Source organism: Mycteria americana, chromosome 1 (assembly GCF_035582795.1).
Source record: "Mycteria americana isolate JAX WOST 10 ecotype Jacksonville Zoo and Gardens chromosome 1, USCA_MyAme_1.0, whole genome shotgun sequence".
Lineage (NCBI taxonomy): Eukaryota > Metazoa > Chordata > Aves > Ciconiiformes > Ciconiidae > Mycteria > Mycteria americana.
In genome coordinates this window covers 28,152,866-28,173,120 of record NC_134365.1, presented here as the reverse complement: position 1 = coordinate 28,173,120, position 20,255 = coordinate 28,152,866, and the positions used below count along the sequence as shown (strand labels likewise).

Sequence of the window (20,255 nt, the reverse complement as noted above, 5' to 3'; positions counted from 1 at the left end):
AGTAGCATTCTGAACACATTTAATAGATTTATTAAAATTAAAAGAACATAGAAGTTGATAGATTCTTTAGAAACCCAGTCATTACTGAGACAAGGTATTTCCTTCTCCATCAGCTTTCTGCAAACGTTTTTCTGCTTATTCAGTAAGTGAAAAATAGGAAACCTTATCCTCAGGTAGTTGAGTGTCCTATATCCAGCTCTCACTAGGCTGAAAAACAAATCTCTTCTCTTCAGTCCTTCAGATCACAAAAAAACTCAGCAGTTAATATTAATGATCCTTTAAAAGCTTTTAAGGCAAGTTTTCACAAATATATAACTAAGACATTTGCTTTGACTCTTTAATAGTTTATGAAAATGTTGTGGTTGAATACATCTCCCGCAGTTTCCTTTGCTTTTTGCCGTGGGCCAATTTCTGCCCCACGGGAAGCCGCAGCATGGTAACGGTGGCCGGGGTAGCCTCAGGTGGCCACGTCACTGCAATCTCCAGTCCACTGGGCATGGACAAACACCCCTCCGGTAAAGCCTTTCACCCAGCCTGGCCACAAATTTTCTCTCATGCGGGATTCACCAACGGGTGCGCAAACCCCCAAGCACTTCAGTATCCAGGGCACGACTGTGGCCAGCACAAGATCCTTTGGAAGATGCTCAAGCAAGCTCAGCGCATGCAGTTGGTCGTGGCGGTCTTGTACGAAATGCCCCATCTTTGCGTCTTGCTGTGTTCCTGATGGCAGGAATGAATTGCCAGAAGGAATCCAGAGGAGAGTTGCGTGTTGGTTGGAAGAGTCCTGGCAGAAGTACGTCCTTCCAGAGCTGCATCAGTTTATGCACAGACAACTCCGCGGCAACACTGTCATGCAGAAATGGGAAGTAAATGCTGCAGAGTTTGTATTAATTATTCAGCAGCTTCTGTGCAATGAAAGACAAAGGCAAAACGGGCGTAAAAGTAGAGAAGACCTCGGACACATTCCCTGCACGGACCAGGAAGGGCAAAGGCTGTGGTCCTCAAGCATCAGTAGCCTGTGCATCATGTCCGGGAGATCCAGCCAGCGCTCTTCGGCGCTTTGCAGGTGTGAATATCTACCACTTCTAGGCAGTCCTGGCAGCGCACAGCACAACACCAGTGGAATTTGCACTCGCATTTTGTCATTCTGCTAACGCGGGAGGTGTCGTAGCCTCTCCCGCAGCACATCACCTCACAGCTGTCCATGCCACGGGAGGTTTGGTTACAAACCCGGCCAGCTGTCCCAAGGGACCCTACAAAGGAAATGCAGGAAAGGTCAAGAGATGGATTTTAAGGAAGGACAGAAAGCATATAAAAATAGGTATAGGAGCCATAATTTGCAATGTATTTGATCCTTCAACATTCATTACCTGGGATTCAATATCAAGCCAGAGAAATGCCTATAATAAGGTAAAATTGCTCTCAGATTCTCAAATTTATCCTGGAATCAGCTTTGGAGATGAGAAGAAAATGGACCAAATACTCCAAGGCTCTGCCCAGTTCTGTTAGTATCATCATGCCTTGCTTCATCTTTCCGTAGCACCTCTTTCCTCTCCAGCGAGCAGACGCCCTCCCCGAGGCAGCCGTGCAGCCCCCTCCTGCCCCTGCGTCCAGTCCCCCAGGGCTGTGTGAAATGGGGGCCCAGGAGGAGCACCCCCGTGGTGCTCGGGAGCTCGTGGGCTCTGCAGGGGAGCTCCGGGTGGGCAGGGGAGGCCTGGCAAAGAGACTGCTAAATTTGGTGGCTGCAAGGGACGTGCTGGGCAGAGTAACCATGCTGCCGGTGGTTGAAGTCTTTGCAGAAGTGAGCACAGAAGCACCCCAACCACTTGGCATCACCGCTGCGTCCACCCATGGCCTCTGTGTCCACCAGTTCAGGTGGCAGCTGAAGAGTGGCTGCTCTGTGCACCTCTCATCGCCGCAGGGTAAGTACCAAGGGTGGTCCTCCTCTTTCTCGACGGAGATTAGGAGAAAATAAATTACAGCCTGCTGTGGGCAGAACGAGGGGTAGGAGAACATACCCCACCGCTTCAGGTTCTTACAATTTCTCTGGAGTGGCGGAAATGACTCTGCCCATCTCCGCGTGGCACAAAATGGCTCTTTAAGGCATGTCTCAGCCCAAACAGCTACTCTACCACATGGGAGCTGCTGCTCATCTAATACAAACTTATCTTACGGTTCACTTTCATATCTATACCACAGCTGTTGACAGATTATTATTATCCATCTGAAAACTTCATGAATACTCATTACTTCACCTAATTTCTGATGTATTGCTAGTATAAATCCATGGTATATCCATGAGATGAACATTGTTCTGACATTTTCCCTAGACCTGATTATAGCTCCATTCTTCTGTTCTTGGCCAAAATGAGATTCCCTAAATGTCGACTGTGGTCATTAAATTAACTGGAAACATTTTACAAAGTGTATTCACAGGTGTACATCAAATACGAACAATTCACCTTCTTAAGGAAAAAAAATACATGCAGACATTAATTCAAATTTGCATGAGCTAGGATAGCAAACCAATCTTAATTAATAAAACTTCAGCTGTAATTAATCTGTAATTATTAAAAATCTAAGCTGCATAAATTCCAATTTTCTTTTGTTTTCCCCCTATGATGTACTTATGGCTGTATATACCACCGCTGCTGTATTGAAGCACTTCACAACATACAAGTATTTGTTGTTCCTCCATCCTCTACTGTCCCCAGCACCAGGGAGACTTCATATCGTTTCAGGCCTGGGCCCAGACCCTGAGGCAACGAGTGCTCTCAGGCACTTGAGTAAAGTCACCTTCTTGGACTGTGGCTTTTCATGGGACCAATATGTAATTTAGCCTCTTAGCCACGGTGGGGCATGTTTGGCTCTTTTTGCATCTAAGTCAGGACAGGCTTCAACTGCTGCCCCGGAGAAGTGTTTCAGTCCCTAGAAGACATCTCAACCTTCTCTCCCATAGCCTACATTCCTTTTATTTATTTAAATATTTAAATATTCGTTGGGTAGAAATATACACCTGGAAAGCTTCAATATCAAATCGCTGGTCCAGGTCTGCTGCGGGCAGAGCAGAAGGAGGGTGTTGCGTGGCCACCTACACCCTGGGTTCAGCGGGTGCCCACGGCCGCCCCGACCACCTGCCCCGGGAGCTGCTCGCCCGCTGCTGCCGACGGCGGAGACGCCGGCCCAGGCTCAGGGGTCCTGAGCCACAAAGGTGCTGTGGCACTGGCCAAGTGGAGACCTGCTGAGCCACCTGAAAGGGAAAAGGCAGAGGGAGGAGAAGGCACGCTGAACAGAGCCAAGATGGGCTCCTGCACCTGCAGTCTGATAAATCCCAGATCTCCTCGGGGTCCAAGCCTCCTCACGCTGGTGCCCACAGACCAGTGCTCTGCGTAGCATCCTTGGGGAGGCAGCTGAGCAGCACTTTAAAGTAAGTCTCTGCTATTTGGGGGAGCACCTCACATGGATGTAAAAACCAGTGACGTGTTGCATCGGACAAGCCCTGCACAGGGAACCAGCAGTAACTCCCGGTCTCCTGTCCCCACAGCCAGTGGTGGCTCCTGAATCCCAGTGCAGGGGGTCCCGGGGAGGAGGAGGAGAGGTACCACCAGCAACGACCCACACGGGCGCACATCACCCCTAGCAAGCCCTGTGCCACGCAGCTCTCCCTGCAAGGCCAGCTGCACCGGGGCAGCCAGCACATCGGGCAAGGCAGTGATGCCAAAAGGCCTTTCCCAGATCCTTTCTCCAGGAATCGCTCCGCACTGGGGGAGAGAGACTTCCAGTGGCCCCCGGTGCCCCCGATCTAGGCAGGGCTGAGGAGTCAGGAGGATGCAGAGCTACGTGATCCACCTGTGGTCCCGTAGGAAGCCTGTGGCAGAAAACAAACGAAACCCTGCTTCCTGGCTACCACATTCTCCCCCATTCACAACGCCGTGCAAACAGCTGGAACATCTGAACGTAAGCGCTGGTGCTTGTGTCAGCCCACAGCAATATCCATCGCATCCCAGACTGTGCAAAATACAACTGAATAACCACTTTTATAGGCGCTTGTCCTGCCATCTCTGCTCAGACAAAAAAAAGGTACAAAGGCCAAACTTGCGACTCCTATGATTAACGTTCTACGTCAGGAATTTGGTGTGAATTCCTGCTTACCTCCCTGCATGGGCTCCCCCTCACCTCCCTTGCTCTGTGTGCTGCTTTACCCCGCTGACGGGGCTCAGCCCCAAAGTCCTGGAGTGCCTGGGCTGTGTAACGCAGCATGTCTAGGACAATAATCTCCAACAACCGTGCTTTGGGTTAGATTTCAAACCACTTGGTGCTTTGCTCTCTGCGTGTGGTTTGTGTGAAGGGAGCTGGACGCTCGATAGCCTTCGCTGTGCCACCGCTGCGCGGCGGCCGGCCAGGCGTCGCTCCTCCAGCGGAGGCAAAGCAAAGCCGCTCTCCGCTCGGCACGCCTCCTCACCAGCAGCAGAGCGGGGCCGTGCCGCCTGGCCGCTGGGGTGGAAGGAAGGCCCCACGTCCCCCTCCACGTGTGGCCAGGCACGGGGCATCACGCCCGGCTGCGATGAGGTGCAGGAGCTGCCCCGGGAAGGTCTGACCGCATTCCTCAGCCGAGGCACGGGTTAGTTTCCCACTCCAAAGTTCTCATTTCCAGATGTTTGGGAAACCGCACAGCAGCGAAGGAGAACCTGAGCGGGATATGCCTGCTGGTTTCAATGGGAGTTTTGCCACTGACTTCAAAACCAAAATGATTTCAACCCCTAACAGATAGTCAGAAGCCAGTATCATCTGATACTGCCCACAATACAACATCAACATTTACTACGCCACTAGGAGAGGAGACTAAATTATCCACAGAACATGACGAAGAGAAAACAGGCTCATATAAAGGCTTAGTTTCTGAGCGAAACCAACGGTTTTGAAAAGTTCAAACAGCATCTTCAGCATCTCTGTGGCTTCTCTCGTGAGAAAGAAAATGAGCAATAACTGACAGCGAGCAGGCAGGCGAGTCACTGCGCTCCTTGGGGGCACTCACGTACCCAGGTGATGAAGACAACAGAAGACACTAAACAAAATACGGCAGAGCTTTCTGAGCTTTGCCTGCTACCTGTAATGCACCTCCTCATCACTTAAGAGGCAGGAGTATGTTCTAACTTGTCAAAAGTTTTCGTGCAACCTCTTTGTTTTTATTTCAAGTGTTGGAATTGCCATGCCGACACACAACATTATACCTGCCAAAACATCCATAGCTTTTAATACTGCCAACTTTACGGCCCGTACATCAAACCCTTTGTTCTTGGTTTGCAGTTGTTTTCTTAAGCAAACCTATGGTAAATTGAAAAATATTTTTTTCCCATTCCTAAAGCACTAAAATGTATTTATTCCTTTATAACGTGAGATTTTCCCTTCTATTTCTATTGATTGAAAATCTGGCTTCAAGCAATAACGTTCATTACTTGACTTTCACCTAAAAAAAAAAAAAAAAAAGCAGTGAACCCCCTGACAACAATAAACTAGTTTCCACACAAGCGTTTGGGGGGAAAAAAAAAAAGGAAATATTCACATTAAAGTAGCTCTGAAGCTACTTTTCAAACAAGAAACATTCACGTGTTTCACGTACAACACCTCGGTACAGCAGGGCTAGAGAGGACAGGCAGCGCACGCCGGAGACAGACTTATCCAGAGGGGCTGGGATTTCCCAGGCCAGCAACGAAGAGACACCAACGTGCTGATAAAAACAGCTTATCCAGATTCAGTTTAGAGCTAATGCATCTCGCTCTAATTTCCATAGCCACTGACAGCTGTCATAACCTCTCAGCAACCAGAGGCTCTTGGGGCGATTGCGCTGCTCCCTTGCCAGACGGTGCTTGGAGGAGAGCTGCCCTGATGGAAGTCATCGCAAGCTGCACCGTCAGCTCGCATGGGGCTGGGACTGCACCCAACATGTCTGCAATGCGTAAATTGGGAGATATGGGCCAAGAAATTGCACAGGGACTGCCTGTATGCGGCTAACCTCAGTGAGAAGTTTTTGACATAGATCAGGATTGGTTTCCCTCCATGGGTTACATACCTCAAGTACTAACACATCTTGCCCAACATCAATACTCTGCAGGCTACGCTTTAATTTCACATTTTTCTTTCACTCCGGACTTGGCCTCATTCATCTCAAAAATGCAGCAAATGGCTTACGTGGGGCAGCAGGGGAAATAAATTAACACAGAAATAATCCTGTGAAGGGCCCAAAGCAGGTCACCCTGGGCATGTGGTTTATCACCCGATGCGCAGCTCCTGGGGGCTGCTTGTAGCACTGCACATGCACCTCCACAGTGCTTTCCACCAGGAGGCTAGGTGTGGAGGGTCCTCAGCCCCAGCCACAGCACCGTGTCTGCCTGTTGGGGACACAGGAGATGGCCACCGCAATCCAGGCACACGACCCACACCCCACGCGCAGGCAGAGGCAGCGACACTGGCTTTGACAGCGCCCAAACGGGACCAGGTGAGTGTTGGGAGAAACCTAGGGATGACTTGAAGCACACGGCACATGGGTTTGCAGTAGGTCCTGAGGGACTGCTGCAGCAGCTCGAGACCATCTCCATGTAGACACAACCTGCCTCTGCTCCACCACCACCTCCACACGGCCAAAGCCTTGTTGCTACCAGAACAGTTGCGAACAGTCAACACGTGCTCACCAACGCCATCCTGCCGCTCACCCACCACCTCCACCTTGGTGTCCACGCTTGGGGAAGCAACCTCCTCACTCATACGCACCACCTCAACACACGTAGCTGAGCTCAGCTTGCTCTACACACTTTGGCGGGGGTCTCCCTGCAGGAAGAGGCTTCACTCAAACACTGCCTATGGTTTTTGGTTGCTCTGTACAAATTAATTTTTAATAAACCTGTTCTAAAATGTTGTCTTTTGTAGGAAGATATTACACTGCTTCAGTAATCTCTACAAACAACAGCCTGTAATGGAAGCTCGGCCAGCAAGCTGGTGATGCCCACGCTACGGCTGCTCCTATGTCTATTCCTAAAGCAGCCTCTGCTTGTCCACCGGCACATTCAAAGCATGATAAACTTGCAACAGCTTTCAGTCAACCTAGCCTGCATGGATGGTCAAATAGCAATCTTTCAAAACTTAAAATGCTTCTAACAGAAGCTTATTATCAGACAAGCAAGAGTTTTTTTAGAGCATTTTGGAGGTGAAGTTACGCATTCAAGGTAAGAGAGTACGTGCTACAGCGGGACTGCCACTTGTGTAGCCGCCACTTTAGTTTCCTTCACAGCTTTAGCATTTCCAACAGGTTTCTCCTCCTGTGTAGTCCTGGGCATGCTTGTATTGGTTTTGGGAGCTGGAAATTTATGATAATATAAGGGAAGACCATGCGAAGTGTGGCAAAATCTGTAAGTTCATGAGAAGATTTTCAAAAGCCCTCTGGAATGTCCTACCTCTGTTTCTATCGAATTATGAGTACAAAATTGTGAGTAAAAATTATTTCAGCATCCACATGAGCAGAGTTAAGTGAATTCTGAACACTTCTGAAAATCTTCCTTTGGTCCTTTTCTAAAAGTCATGAAATCTTAATGCTAGACAAGAGGTGGTCAGGTTATTACATTCTCTTGCTATTGAGTTGCTATTAGTGTTTTCCACATATTATCTCACTCCCAAAACCAATGACTCCTCTTTTCCTTCTAGGACAAAAATAACACCACCACCACCACATTTTTCACTTTGTAGGGGTGGTTCTTGCATGTATGACCAGCTGCCTCCACCAGACAGACTGCCAGACCCAGCGGGCTGTATTCAGTCCCAGCACACTCCAGTGGCTGCCTGCCGCCAGAGAGAAGAGCCACCAGTAAAAGCCCCAGCAGCAGAAGATGAGATGCATAGTTTTTTGGATAGGCTGCTGATGGTACAGCCCCTGAGCACCTTTAATTTTCTGGTTCATATGTGTTAGCATGCCCAAGCCACAGAGGACACTGGCTTGGTCATTTTACAGTTTGTGAAGCTGTCTCCTGGTCAAGTCGTAATGCTTCATAAGGTTTGCTCTGGGAATCCTTCATTCAGTCCCAATACTAACCGATCTCTAGATATGCTTTTCTTTTTCCTGAAGCACTAAATTGCTTGAGTTCCCCAGAGAATGAAAGGCAGAACTGTATTCAAGGACATACTAAAGCGCTGTGGTATTACATTTAGCTGATGCTGAGATGCTCCCCACCTATTTCCAAACTCAGGCTTCCATAATCTCATTTCGTTTCCAGTCATTTAACAGGGCTGACACTCTGGAGCGCTCAACAGGGCAAACCCAAGGTAATTAAGAAAAAATGCTGCTCCGCTGCCGAAATTACCTCTCTCAAAGCCAGATCGGTTTTTGTTCATCTGATTCTTTCTTTGCTCCACGCAAGCAGCAGGGCATCCCGCATCCCGCTAATGGTTTACTGCAGCTTGCCAAAAATGCGCTCTTCCAAACAGCCACATTCTCTGAATTCTGGGCAGCAAAGAAACACCGCCTCATCCGCAGCCTTATCTTGAGCTGAGCCAAAGCACGTGTCAGACTCCGCCATCTCTGGGCAGGCTTGACAGCGTCAGGGAAGCGCACGTAATACACTGCAGTGAAAAATGCCCACTCCTCCACGATAACAAGACTGACAGATGAGATTAGGCTTAGTACAAAGAGATTATTAAATGGCTTGTCGACATAGATTTGGTTTGCGTATGGGCTCTCCTTTTTGGGGGAAAGAAATCATGGGTTTTACAATGAACGAGGCAACTTCGAGAAATAAAGTTTTGAATAAATCCTAGTCTGCAAAGTTAGTCTCTGCACAATGCCACAACATACTCATTTATTCACCTGGATTAAAGTATTAGACTTTACAGTATCGGTCACTATTCAAGGAACAACGTGCTTGTGCAGGTAATAAGCATCACCTGCAAAAGCCATAAATAACATTTAAAATTACCTTGACTACTCAACTAACCAGAAACACTGTAAAACATAAGCGTACTGGATGAAATTCTGGGTTCACTAGAGTCAATAGTACATGACCAGGATTTCACATATTGTTCTTATTTAAGTACAGTTGTTTTGCAATGCTTATTCCAAGTAAACTTGGATTGTAAATACGCAGCAGTGCCAAAAAGAGTTGAGCTGCATTGCTATCCAGATACTTACAGATATGTCATACCGGGTGCAATCTGGTATGTTATACAACCTATTAATTGGTTCCACAACATCTTTCATACATTACTCAGTCTGGCTCCCTTTTCCAAATTTCTGGTTTTCTGGTTGCTAGTTTTCAATTGCCACATCAGGAAATAACTAGACACAGGTCAAGAACCGTTAGCAGGATTCCTGGTGCCTGGCAATGCCTTGAATCCTGTAACACTGTTCAGCGTGTCTCTATTGAAATCTCTGACAGCAGAAAACTTCAGTGTTAATAGCAGCCCTGAAACTTTACCTCTTCCCACTGGGGCCGGCACAACTCTTCAGAAAATGCGATGGTTACCATGGAAGGAGCCAACATGGTCTTGTAAAGAGGAATAAACAGCTGTGTCACTTGACACAGTGTGCTGTGCCCCACCGACCTCTATTCTTTCATCCGCCTGCACGTCCTCCAGCTGCCTTGCACCACGTTACCGACAGCTGCATTGACTGGCGCAAGCATGGTTTGCACCAAGCTGCTGTACCCCCCACGTTACCGATGGGGAGAGGTGTGTCTACAACCAGGGGGTCCACGGTCCAACAGTGAGCTGCAGGGAAGGTGCAGATAAAGGAGGACACTGGTCTCTTGGGAGTCTGCAGCAGTAGCATGAGAATATGGAAGAGAAGCAATGCGAGGGGAGGTGGTATCATAGGGGTATCAGGGGACTGGGGGCTGCTGTAGTTACACCTGGCAGCTCTGGAGTGACCTGCGTGATACAAGCGTGTACGTGGCCGCAGATGGTATGGACCTGCCTCAGAGCATAACTCAAACTTGTCCTAAAAGCTGCTTTTGCCTTGCAGTGTCTCCAGGGCTCCATAGCATCTGGAAGAAACTGCTGAATTATATTAGAACAACTGGCTGTCATACATCTAGGGACATGGAGGAGCTATTGTTCTTGTCCAGAGCTGTCCCTCCAAAACATCTTCCTGACTGTTTCTTGCTGGTTACATGCATGGATTTATATATATGTATATATACACACACACACACTCAATAATAATGATAATTTTTGACCTTCAAAGTAGAAATGTCTGCAATAAAACCATTCACGTGTAACGATAGAGGCTTACCTACATCCCTGTCCCTGATACAGTAGTCTGGAGAGCTTTCAAAGTATACCAGGTCATTCTTAGTTGGCTTCTTAAATCTCTTATTAGCCACAGTGAAACCCGTGCCATCTTGATTCATGACCACCTGAATCGCTCCATTGTATTTCTTCCACAGATAATCTCCTGTTTTCCTAAAGTCTGCCATGGCCAGCCAACAGGTCCTTAGAGTGCATGATCCACTCACACCGTGACATTTGCACTCCTGTTTCAAAAACCGCTTCACGGCCTGTTTAGAAACGCAGTAAAATATACACAGGTAAAACAAACTGTAATTTATGCTTCTCAGCCCTTTTCCATTCATCCTGTAATGGCCAGGCTTGCAATGGGTCTCCAAATCACGGTCTGTAGTGACACCCACTGGTAGCATCAAGTCACCCCACATGGTTGGTCTGCTCTGGTTGCTTGACTCAACCGCACACACAATCCTCTGGCTGGTGGGCTTACCTTCCCTTACCTGCCAGTCATCCCCAGGAGCGAGACGGTCCATAACGCGAGGACACAGACTGGACAGGAGGAAACGATCTGGGAAATGGGCAGAATCACTCAGCCCCTTGGTAGGCGAAGGTACCCCCTTTCCCCATCATTCCAGCTGAAGCATCGCCACACTGACCCTCTCTAGCTCACCTTCATGAAGTTGCCCTTTGCCCTAAATAGTGTTTCAAATATTGCCCAGAAATTCATAAGCATTTCATATTTATATGATTTTTACAGAGACTGTGCAAAGCGTCATACCTGGGCTAGGCAACGGATCTACGCGAAGTTTTAAAATAGGGTATTTTAAAAATGCTTATAAACCTTTTAACAAACATTTTAGAATAAGACCTTCATTAGCTTGCACTAGAGGGATCACCTTCATCATTAATTTAATGTCTGGATAGCATTAAAGCCATTTCAGCTTCATCTCAGACATTTAAGCTATCTGTATGATGTTGGAGAACAACAGATGGGTTCATATACAATAAATAATTCATTCCTAATTCTGAAGACATGGATATTTGATCTATAAATATTATGCCTTAAGGGTTCATGAAATATGAACATTTTAGAGTTTGTACAAGAGGAACAGCATCATGGGAGGAAGGCAAGAGAGAGGAAAGCTCCATGGTTAGAAGTGAGACTGATGCACAGTGGGGCAGCATTTTTCAGTCAAGCACTTAGTAATAAAGCGAGAATGCGTTATAAAACCAAAGTACTTTTAATTTTCTTTCCAACTTGTAAACGATATGACTGCTTCAAATAAGTCACTGACATTCCCACAGCCCCACTTCATTGCCAATGGTACTATCACAAAACTGGAATTTAAGCAGATGCTTGGTTTTAATTATCTGAGTAGAAATCAGTTTAACTACTTGTACATTTAAAACAACTTGCTGGAATAGTGGAAGAAGCACATAGGAATGCAGGACATTTTTTTTGTCAGTGATGTTCATATACTGATACACAGCATATTATTTTGTATGATAATGGGAATATTATAAATATTTTTTCTATGTATTTTTTAATCAGTAAAATCTGAATAGTCTGCTTTTAAAAGAAACCTATCGACACCCCTTTTGGGTGTGAGAAAAAGCCGAGGGCACAGCTGGTCTTACCCAGATCCGAATGCCAGGCCTGCGGGCGGGCTGAGGTAGTGAGATCCCTGCAAAGCTACACCTACACTGTTGCACCATGGATACCAAACAGCATCCCTTTCTATAAAGCAGGCCCTAGAGCATATGAGAATGCGTTGGCTATTTTTAATCGAATACATTTATTAAAGTCCCTTGATCTTTTCCTAAAACACCTACCTGCTTACCAATACTGTCTTATTATTTGGCATATGTATTTTTTTAAACTAAGATACTCAACTATTTCAGAAAGGACTTCCCAGCATGGAGCTAATTCACCCCTATAAAGTCTTTGCTTGTGTTGCAGACTGCAGTCTCTTTTGGACGGTAACATAAATACAGCCATAGTATTGCATATGCATATCACTGATCTGAACAGCCTCATCTGTCTATGTTACATATTAATTACACCTGCTGGTAATAAACAGGTGGAGGAAAGATGTTGAAGGAGAAAGATTTATCAGAAAAATCATCTACTTGCAGTACAATTCATTAAAATTGGATCTTTTCTTCTAATAAGGGCTAGTTAATACAGAAGAATTTTACAGTTTATAAGGGGAAATTTTTAATACAAAATGATCAGAATATGAACAATTTACTTCCTACAGGTTAAGGAAAACCAAAGACAAGAAACAAGAAGGCCCTACAAATCGTTTTAGAAGTGCTTGGTCTAGCACTATAAAATATTTTTCTGTTATTATTTCAGATGTCGTGGATGTAGCAAATTTTGAATATGTTTTGAATAATGAAACAGTGCATTCCAGTTTCATGCACTATTCTTATTATTTATAGCTACCACTACAAAATGTGAGCGTATGTATTCCCCAGCCCTTGCACCAGCAGTGGGCAACACGCCTGGCAACTAGTCCTTCTACTCACCTACAATAAAAAAAGTAAAGACTCTTCTTGTTGAAATTCAGGAATGGTATTTTCATACAATGTTTAGAGAAGGGTTTTGTTTAGAGCAGGTCATGCCCCAAGGCCAACGCCTTTTGGAGGGACATGTATTTTGGATTTATTTTCTTAAAAAGTGAAGTAATTGTATTTTATCTCTGCTTATTTTGTGTTCCAGTTTACTCTATACATACAGGAATGGTCAGGATAGTTTCTTTCTCCAATGCTATTTTGAACTTGCTCTTGTCAAGCCTGTTCTTCAGTGTGGCCTTCAGCCTCCCTTAGGAATTTCTATTCTATATTAACCAAAAGTAAAACTCCTCCATATACAAGGATTAGGCTCAAACCAAAACCTCCATCCAAACTGATCCTGCAACGACTTGGGCTCAGGCTTACCTTCCCACAGAAGGAGCCACTGAACTAACTCAGACGGGAGCACTGTTAAGCAGTCGCACCCAGTCTATTTGGAGATCTCGGAACCTCCAAGGGAGACAGAAATAGCATCTCAGGCTCCTGCTCATCCCATACTTCTTCCTAACTGCTGAGACCAGTCAGCAAGGGCCAACTGTTACCTGCCCCAGACCCGTGAGAGCTCACTGAGAGCATCTCCAGGCATCTGTTGGATGGGCACCCACCTTCCTTCCAGCCCTGTTGTTGTGAAGGTTCATCAGTGCTCTTGCATCTTTTCCTTTCCGTTCCTTGGCATCCACGAAGGCTCTGGCAAATTTAATGCCGTAGTCAATGTTATCGCTGCAGCCACCCCAGTCAAAATGGCCCTTGCTGTCCTTGGCAGAGCCCTTCTTCTTGGGATCGCAGGAGCAGGATTTCAGCTCCCCTTGGCTACACGCCCTGGTGATGGCAAAAACAACCCCAGCGGAGGAGATGGCATGTACAAAAGCAGATTCCCGACTACCTGAAACAAAAAAAATTGCTTTAAAAACCATTGGGGTAGTTAGTTTGAGTGGCTATCCTAACTCCAGCCATTTAGCCTGGACTTTTTTGCTGAGCAAAAGATAAAACTGGGCTGAAATCACACATTCCCTGGAGCCAGAATTAGTCATGGCTTAAACTTGGACCCCTCCCTGGTAAAAGCTCATCAATATAGTGTTAGAGTTGGAAAACATTAAATGTGTGCTTCTGATATTGATTAATATACTTTCATGGATCAGTTGTTTTGTACAGATATGCGAATAGGACAGCTGGTATTTCTATCGTGTTTCATCGATTTCGGAAAATATATGAAGTGCTATCTCAGAGATAGATTTAAGAAATTATTAAATAGGGACACTGGAACAACACGTACGTTGCAAAATACTACAAATAGCTCCAGAAACTAGCTTTTCCTCTTCTGCAGCCCTCAGAATAAACTTTCCTGCTTAAAAGGTGGTAGGGAGAAATCATGGGTGTTATTTTCTGAAAATAAATTTAGGTTTTCTGCCTAGAACCAAGCCCGGTAACCGTAATTCACACAAACAAGTTCCATTAAATCAATGGCACTGCTTGTGTCATGCCTGAGGCAGGATTTGGCCTGGCAGCTGTGACTTCCACATGCCAGCTGTGCAGGCAGTTTTCCCTTCTCTTAATGAAAATACTTTATTATACCAAAGGTTATCTGCATTTCTAGACTATGCCCACTCTTAAGCTATCGGGTATGTATTTCAATGCAGTCATCGCTTACGTTTATTATAAGAGGTAGTAATTTACAATACAGAGCTGTCATATATTGGCACAACTCTATTTACGATAATGGGATATTTACATATTTTTAAAGTTTTTAGTATGGAAAGAGAAGTACATTTTTGTGCAGTATCTAAGGCTACCAGCAGTGAGAGACCCCCATTCAGAGGACTTGTAAGCCTTAAGTAATACTAGCGCAGTAAAGTAGGACCCTAAAGAGATAATGTTATCTCTGATTTTATTGTAGGGGCAGCATTACACCATATAACTTATTATTTAGTATTTATATTCCGGTAGCATCTAGATGTTTCAAATGGGAATGGGCCCTAGACTTCCGTGCACTGTGCAAACCTTTGGCAAATGGCAACTAAAAGCTTGCAAAAGGACTGGGCAAACCCTGCCTTCCATACACCGCCTTCAAAATCAGGCAGGGGATACTGTGGCTTGTTACAAATCATGCTCTTTTGAAGGCCGATTTCTGAGAAAACATATTCAGAACCAGCAAAACTTTTTAAAGCGTTAATTAAAAAGAAACACTTGATGTCGTTGGAAGAAAAGTGTTTCATTTGAGTTTATTAAACTAAACAAAACCATTTCATTTCAAATTAGAGCAACATCAAGCTACGTTTCCCATCGCAATCACTGCCTGATCAGGCTCAGTGTAGAGCTCAGAAGCCTGACACCTTAATTCTCGCCCATGAGCCAACAGTGAAAACTTCACTTTTGGAAAAACTGCATTTTTACTTTTTTTATGAAATGGCCTCATCAGAATTAGGCCATATTCTGCTAGACGTGTTTTCCTGAATGTCAGACAAACCTCATCGAAAACTTCAGCTGATGGGTGACGTTACTGGTTACTCACAAATAATTGCTAAGGGAACATGAAGCTGGTTTCGGGAACCAACCGCTTACCAGCAGCGGAGCCTGGCACCAAATGTTGCTCCGCAGATGTATCCCACTGCTCGGATAAGCAGGCCCAGTGTCTCCTATCCTCCTCCCCATCCCCACGGCTGGGGCAATGGCCCTGGGGTACTTTCCTCCTCCTCTCCCCGCAGATGCCATGCTGCTGCTCACAGCCTGGAGAGGCTCTCGAAGGGTGCCGGGGACATCCCAGGGACACAAGTGCCAGGGCAGGGCCAGCCCCACCAGCTGCGTGCCACGGCCGTGCGCCCAGGTGTGGCATTTGGTGAAAAGAGCTGCAGCTTAGAAGCATGTCAGCACGTTTATCACTTGGGTAGGGACATCCTGGTACGGTAACAGATCTCAGCCCTTTCTTTGAGTCAAAAGGACCATCTAAGCTCTCTGAAGACTCACTAGATGCCTTAGTCCAACTTTTGGATGGCAACAACACCCTGCTTAACCATCCATCCTCAGTCCTCAGCTGCTCAGGGTCTGCCAAGCCTGGCTCACCCCTATCAGATGTGTCCCCACTTATCTCTCCTCCGGAGCCAGATCTGAGGGACTGGCTGTGGCAGCCCCCGCAGAGGGCTGAGGGCCTGGAGGGCAGCGCTGCCCGGCACGGGCGCAGACCCCGCACCTCGCTCCACACCTTGCAGGCAGCGCAGCCCTGGTGGGACTGCACCCTGCCCTGGCGCTTTCCCGGGGAAATGCTCCAGCAGGAACCAGCCTGTGGAAGGGATAGTCGTCTGCCATCCCAACGTGCTGGGATCCCGTTCGGACGTGGGCTGCCCCTCTCAGCCCCCCAGAGTACCGGTGTCCCCATGTGGGCTGTGCTGTGCTGGAAAGCCCTCTGCCCAACTGCTGCATTCCGGCATCTCGCTTTCTCCGTAGACCTTAATTTGTAGTTTTGGGGTCCATCAGGCACCGAAAAACTGAGAAGCTGGGAACTGCAGGGCCAGCCTCTAACGTGCCAGAATCCCCTTTCTGAACCTCGCCCCGTCTTTCTGCTCTGAATCGGGTTTTTAAGCAAAGCAGCGCTTCTAGCGATTGTATGTGCTGTTCTGCTGACTGTGAGACCCCGGGATAATAGCGCATTTCCCCTTCCTCCTGAAACGTAAAACGAAGCTTCACCGCTGCTAGCAACCAGGGTAGCCGGAGGACGGCCGCCGCTTGCCGTTGCTCTCCCGGTGTTACCGGCCGCACCCCGGCGGTGCCAGCCCTCGCACTGACCGGCCCTAAAGCCGCGTTAGCCCTTACGCCGACCCCCGAGCCCCCACCCGTTAGCCCTTACGCCGACCCCCGAGCCCCCCCTTTGACCCGCAGCCCGAAGGCGCCGGGGAGGCGGCGCCGCGGCGGGAGCTACGCGGGGGCGCGGAGGCTGCGCGCCCCGCTGCGCGCCCCGCCCGAGCCCGCGGGAAGGCAGCTCCCGCGCCGCGCCGCGCCACGCCACGCCGCGGGAAGGCGGCTCCCACGGCCCGGCCCGGCCCGCCCCGCCCCGCGGGACTCACTGCGCAGCAGGACGCGGCCGAGGAGGCGCTGGCCCCGCTCCAGGGCGTTGCAGTCCCAGCGGTGGCGGCGGAACTGGTGCTGGCACTCGGCCGTCCAGGCGGCCACGCCGCGGCCGATGGAGAGCATCGCCTCGGGGTGCCGCCGGCACAGCTGCCGCTGCCGGCTCACCAGGCCCGGCACGTTGTCGCACATCACCCGCGACGAGCCCACGGCCCCCATGTACCTGCGGGAGGGAAGGGGCAGGGCAGCGCCGGGGCCCCGCGGCGACCCCCGGGCACCGGCTCCGGGGGAGGGGGGTCCTCGGCGCCCCGTCTGCGGGCGGCAGCCTTCCTCTGGCAGATGCGGAGCTGCAGCCGCCTCGGCGTTTTTGGTGGAAGTCCTTTAAAGTTAGTCCGCGGTGCGTGTTTTTGAATAACGTGAAGGAGAACCCCAAACCCCGCTATCGCAGCTCCGGGCAGTACTTAAAAAAATAAAACAAACTTTGACACAAATTAAATTACATCACCAGCTGTACCCAGATGGTCTCTATTAGTCCTGAAATGCCTCGAAAGGTACCTTTTATAAAACCCAAACTACTATAGGTGTCTTTTGAAGGGATCAAACAGAAGAAAATGTCCTTTTCTGGCATTTTCATTATTTTATAAGGTCATAAAATCGTTAAAGCCGCGATTTCAAAAAATATATATATAGTTAAGCGGCAGTTAAAAGACACCATGACAAAAAGCCACGACAATAAATAACGTTTATACGGCTACAGACACAGATAGTCATTTTATTGAAACGTGCTCAGCCCGATGATAAATCAGGCTTTGATCCCGCGTCAGCCAGTGCCAAGGTTAAACGTGTTCCCCGGTTTGTAAGAAGCGGTTTAACCCCTCTTCTAGGCCAAGACTTCTCAGTCCGGGCTTGGCTGGGGTCCCCACTTGGAGGGGCAGGTTTCCGTTTCCATTCTAACCCGTTACAGCACGTGTTTTGCAGCTCGCTTGGACGCCCCGCAACGAGACCGAGTACCATTCGGAGGGGGGTCCTGCGCTGCCCGCGGGGCTTTCGACCCTTCGCACTTGCAGTTTGCAGTTCAGCGCGGAGAAACTTTGAAGGAGGGAGGGGACAGGGAGGGCGAGGAAGAAGGAAAAAAAATAACAATAAAAAAAAATCCCTGCCGCAGCCAATTCCCAGAGCCGCCGGGGCGCGGAGGGCTGGCTGCCAGCAGCAGCGCTTCATCCGCGCACCTCGGGCGTGTTCCCCGCGAGCCTGCCCTCCGCCCACTCCCTCCGGCGGCTCCGCTGCGCCGGGGCAGCGGCCAGGGCTGGCAGCGCCGGCCGGGAGGTGCCCGCTGCCCCCGCCGGGCCGGGCCCCCAGCCCCGCTCAGCCCTCGCAGCTGCTCTGTGCTTCTGCGAAGGAGGAGGCCGGGGAGCAGGGACGGGGTGTGGAAGGAGATGCCGAGACCGTCTAATCCCGCTTGCTTTAAGGCCGGGCTTTCTGGACCGGAGCAGCTGGCAGCAGCGAGCTGCGCTTGTACGAGCCTGCGAGGGAGAGGCTTCCCCACCCCCCCTCCCTTAATTTACAATTAATCCGACCCCACCTTCCCCAAGAGCAAATAAAAATTCCTGGAATTGCACAACTTACCACCATGAGGAGGTGACTGGTGCGGTCGCCCAGACCAAGACCAGGGGAAGAGACCACCAGATCCCAGAGAGAAAGTTCATGTTAGAAACGCTTCGGTCCACATCAGGTCAGTCGCGGGGGGCAGCAGAAATCCCATGGAGCAACGATGACCGGCAGGAGCAAGCGCACCTTGAGGGCTTCCTTCGCCCGCGGGTCAAGCGCCTCCGCATCCCCACGCACGGCCGCGGCGTTTACTGATCCCCTCCCGGGGTACGGGGGATGCCGCTCGGTGCATCGCTCCCGATTCCTCTCGATTCGCCCCGCACCAAATCCTTCAGGACAAGTTGCTCAGCCCCGCTCCCATCCTTCATCTTTGCCCTGATCCCGCTCTTCCCTGCAGTCACAGCAAAACTGAGGGGCTGGTGTGGGCTGCTCACAGACTGGGTGGGTTCTGCTTTGGGTTGTTTTTTTTTTTTTTCCTCTGAAACTCTGATGGATGAAATGATGTCAAGAGACACTGGGGGAAGAGGAGGAGGTAACACCTCTGATTAGGCAAGGAATCCCGAGGAGCCAGTTGCTTTCCAATAACCCTACAAGCAGACAGTTCAAACACGCCAGCAGATGCTACGCGATCTGCTGCGGAGCCTCCAGCGGCGACCACCCCGGCTGTCGGAGGCCGGCAGCACTTGGCACCCTCAGGGTTCGACACGGCGCCGCTTTACTGCTCCGCACGCGCACCCGCCGACAGCGAGCGCGGGAGGAAACCGCGACTTGGCGTCGCCAGGAGAGGCCGAGGCAGAGAGCAAGGGCAGCCCCGGTCAGGAGAGGCCGAGAGCAAGGGCAGCCCCGGTGCAGGGGCGCGACACCGCCCTGCCGCCGCCCCTCGCTCCCGGGCACCGCGTACGGGCACCTCCTGCGCGGCCTCTCCGCGGGCACCAGCGCCGGAGCGGCTCCGCCCCGAGCCTGCCCACCCACCCGCGCACCGCCGGGACGCCCCGGCCGATGGGCTCCGGCGGGGGCGACGGGCTACGCGCCCCGTCGCGGCGCTTAAAGGCCGGGGCGGGGGGGGGGCCCGCTGCCGCCGTACCGCCTCCCCGTGTCCAGCAAGCCGCCCGGCAGCCCCTGCCCGGGGCAGCGCGGGGAGGCGGCCGGCGGGCCGGGTCGATGCCTCCGGGGCTGCGGATGCCGCCGGGGGCGGCTGTAGCGCCCGTCCCGTCCCGCCACCCCCCGCCCGCGGGAGCGGCTCCTTCCCGGGAGCGCGCCCGCCCAGCGCCCCGATCGCGAGTGGCAGAAGCGGCAGCTCCGGTTCCGCCCCCGCCGCAACCAGAGCGGCGGCAGCTGCCCTGCCCTGCCCCGCCGCTTGCGGGCCCGGCCGCCGCCCAGACGCGATGCCCTGCCCTGGTACCCACGCGTGGGGAAGACGCGCTCCCTTGCTGCTCGACGCACGGGTGAAGCGCCCCGCTGCCTGCCAGCCGGCAGCGGGGCAGGCCTCACCCCACCGCATACCCTCTTTCCCCTCCTGTCCCTCTTGCGTGTTCTGAACCCGTTCGTTCTTCTTCACCCGTGCAGCATTCGCTCCCGTCGCCTCGCCCTTACCTTACACCAGCTCTCCCTGGTGTAGGTCTCCTCTCTCCCTGTCCCCCCAGTGGAATGAGAACATCTCCACCTCAAGACCCCAAGAAGTCCACTGAAGAACCTTTCTGCTCCTCACCTCCCCGTACACTCTTCCCACTGCTGTTCACGACAGCTTC

At 50.1% G+C, this 20,255-nt stretch overlaps 1 protein-coding gene across 1 annotated transcript; it reads right to left on the bottom strand.

Annotated features, from left to right (window-relative positions):
• Positions 1-1,023: 1,023 nt before the first annotated feature.
• WNT2 (Wnt family member 2) lies at positions 1,024-18,620 on the bottom strand. Its single transcript, XM_075491559.1, has 5 exons — positions 18,526-18,620; positions 16,899-17,122; positions 13,449-13,726; positions 10,274-10,538; positions 1,024-1,253 (listed from the first exon to the last, which is right to left on the bottom strand). The coding sequence occupies exons 1-5, from the start codon at positions 18,603-18,605 to the stop codon at positions 1,024-1,026; spliced, it is 1,077 nt and encodes a 358-aa protein (XP_075347674.1). The 5' UTR covers positions 18,606-18,620.
• Between the last annotated feature and the right edge of the window lie 1,635 nt (positions 18,621-20,255).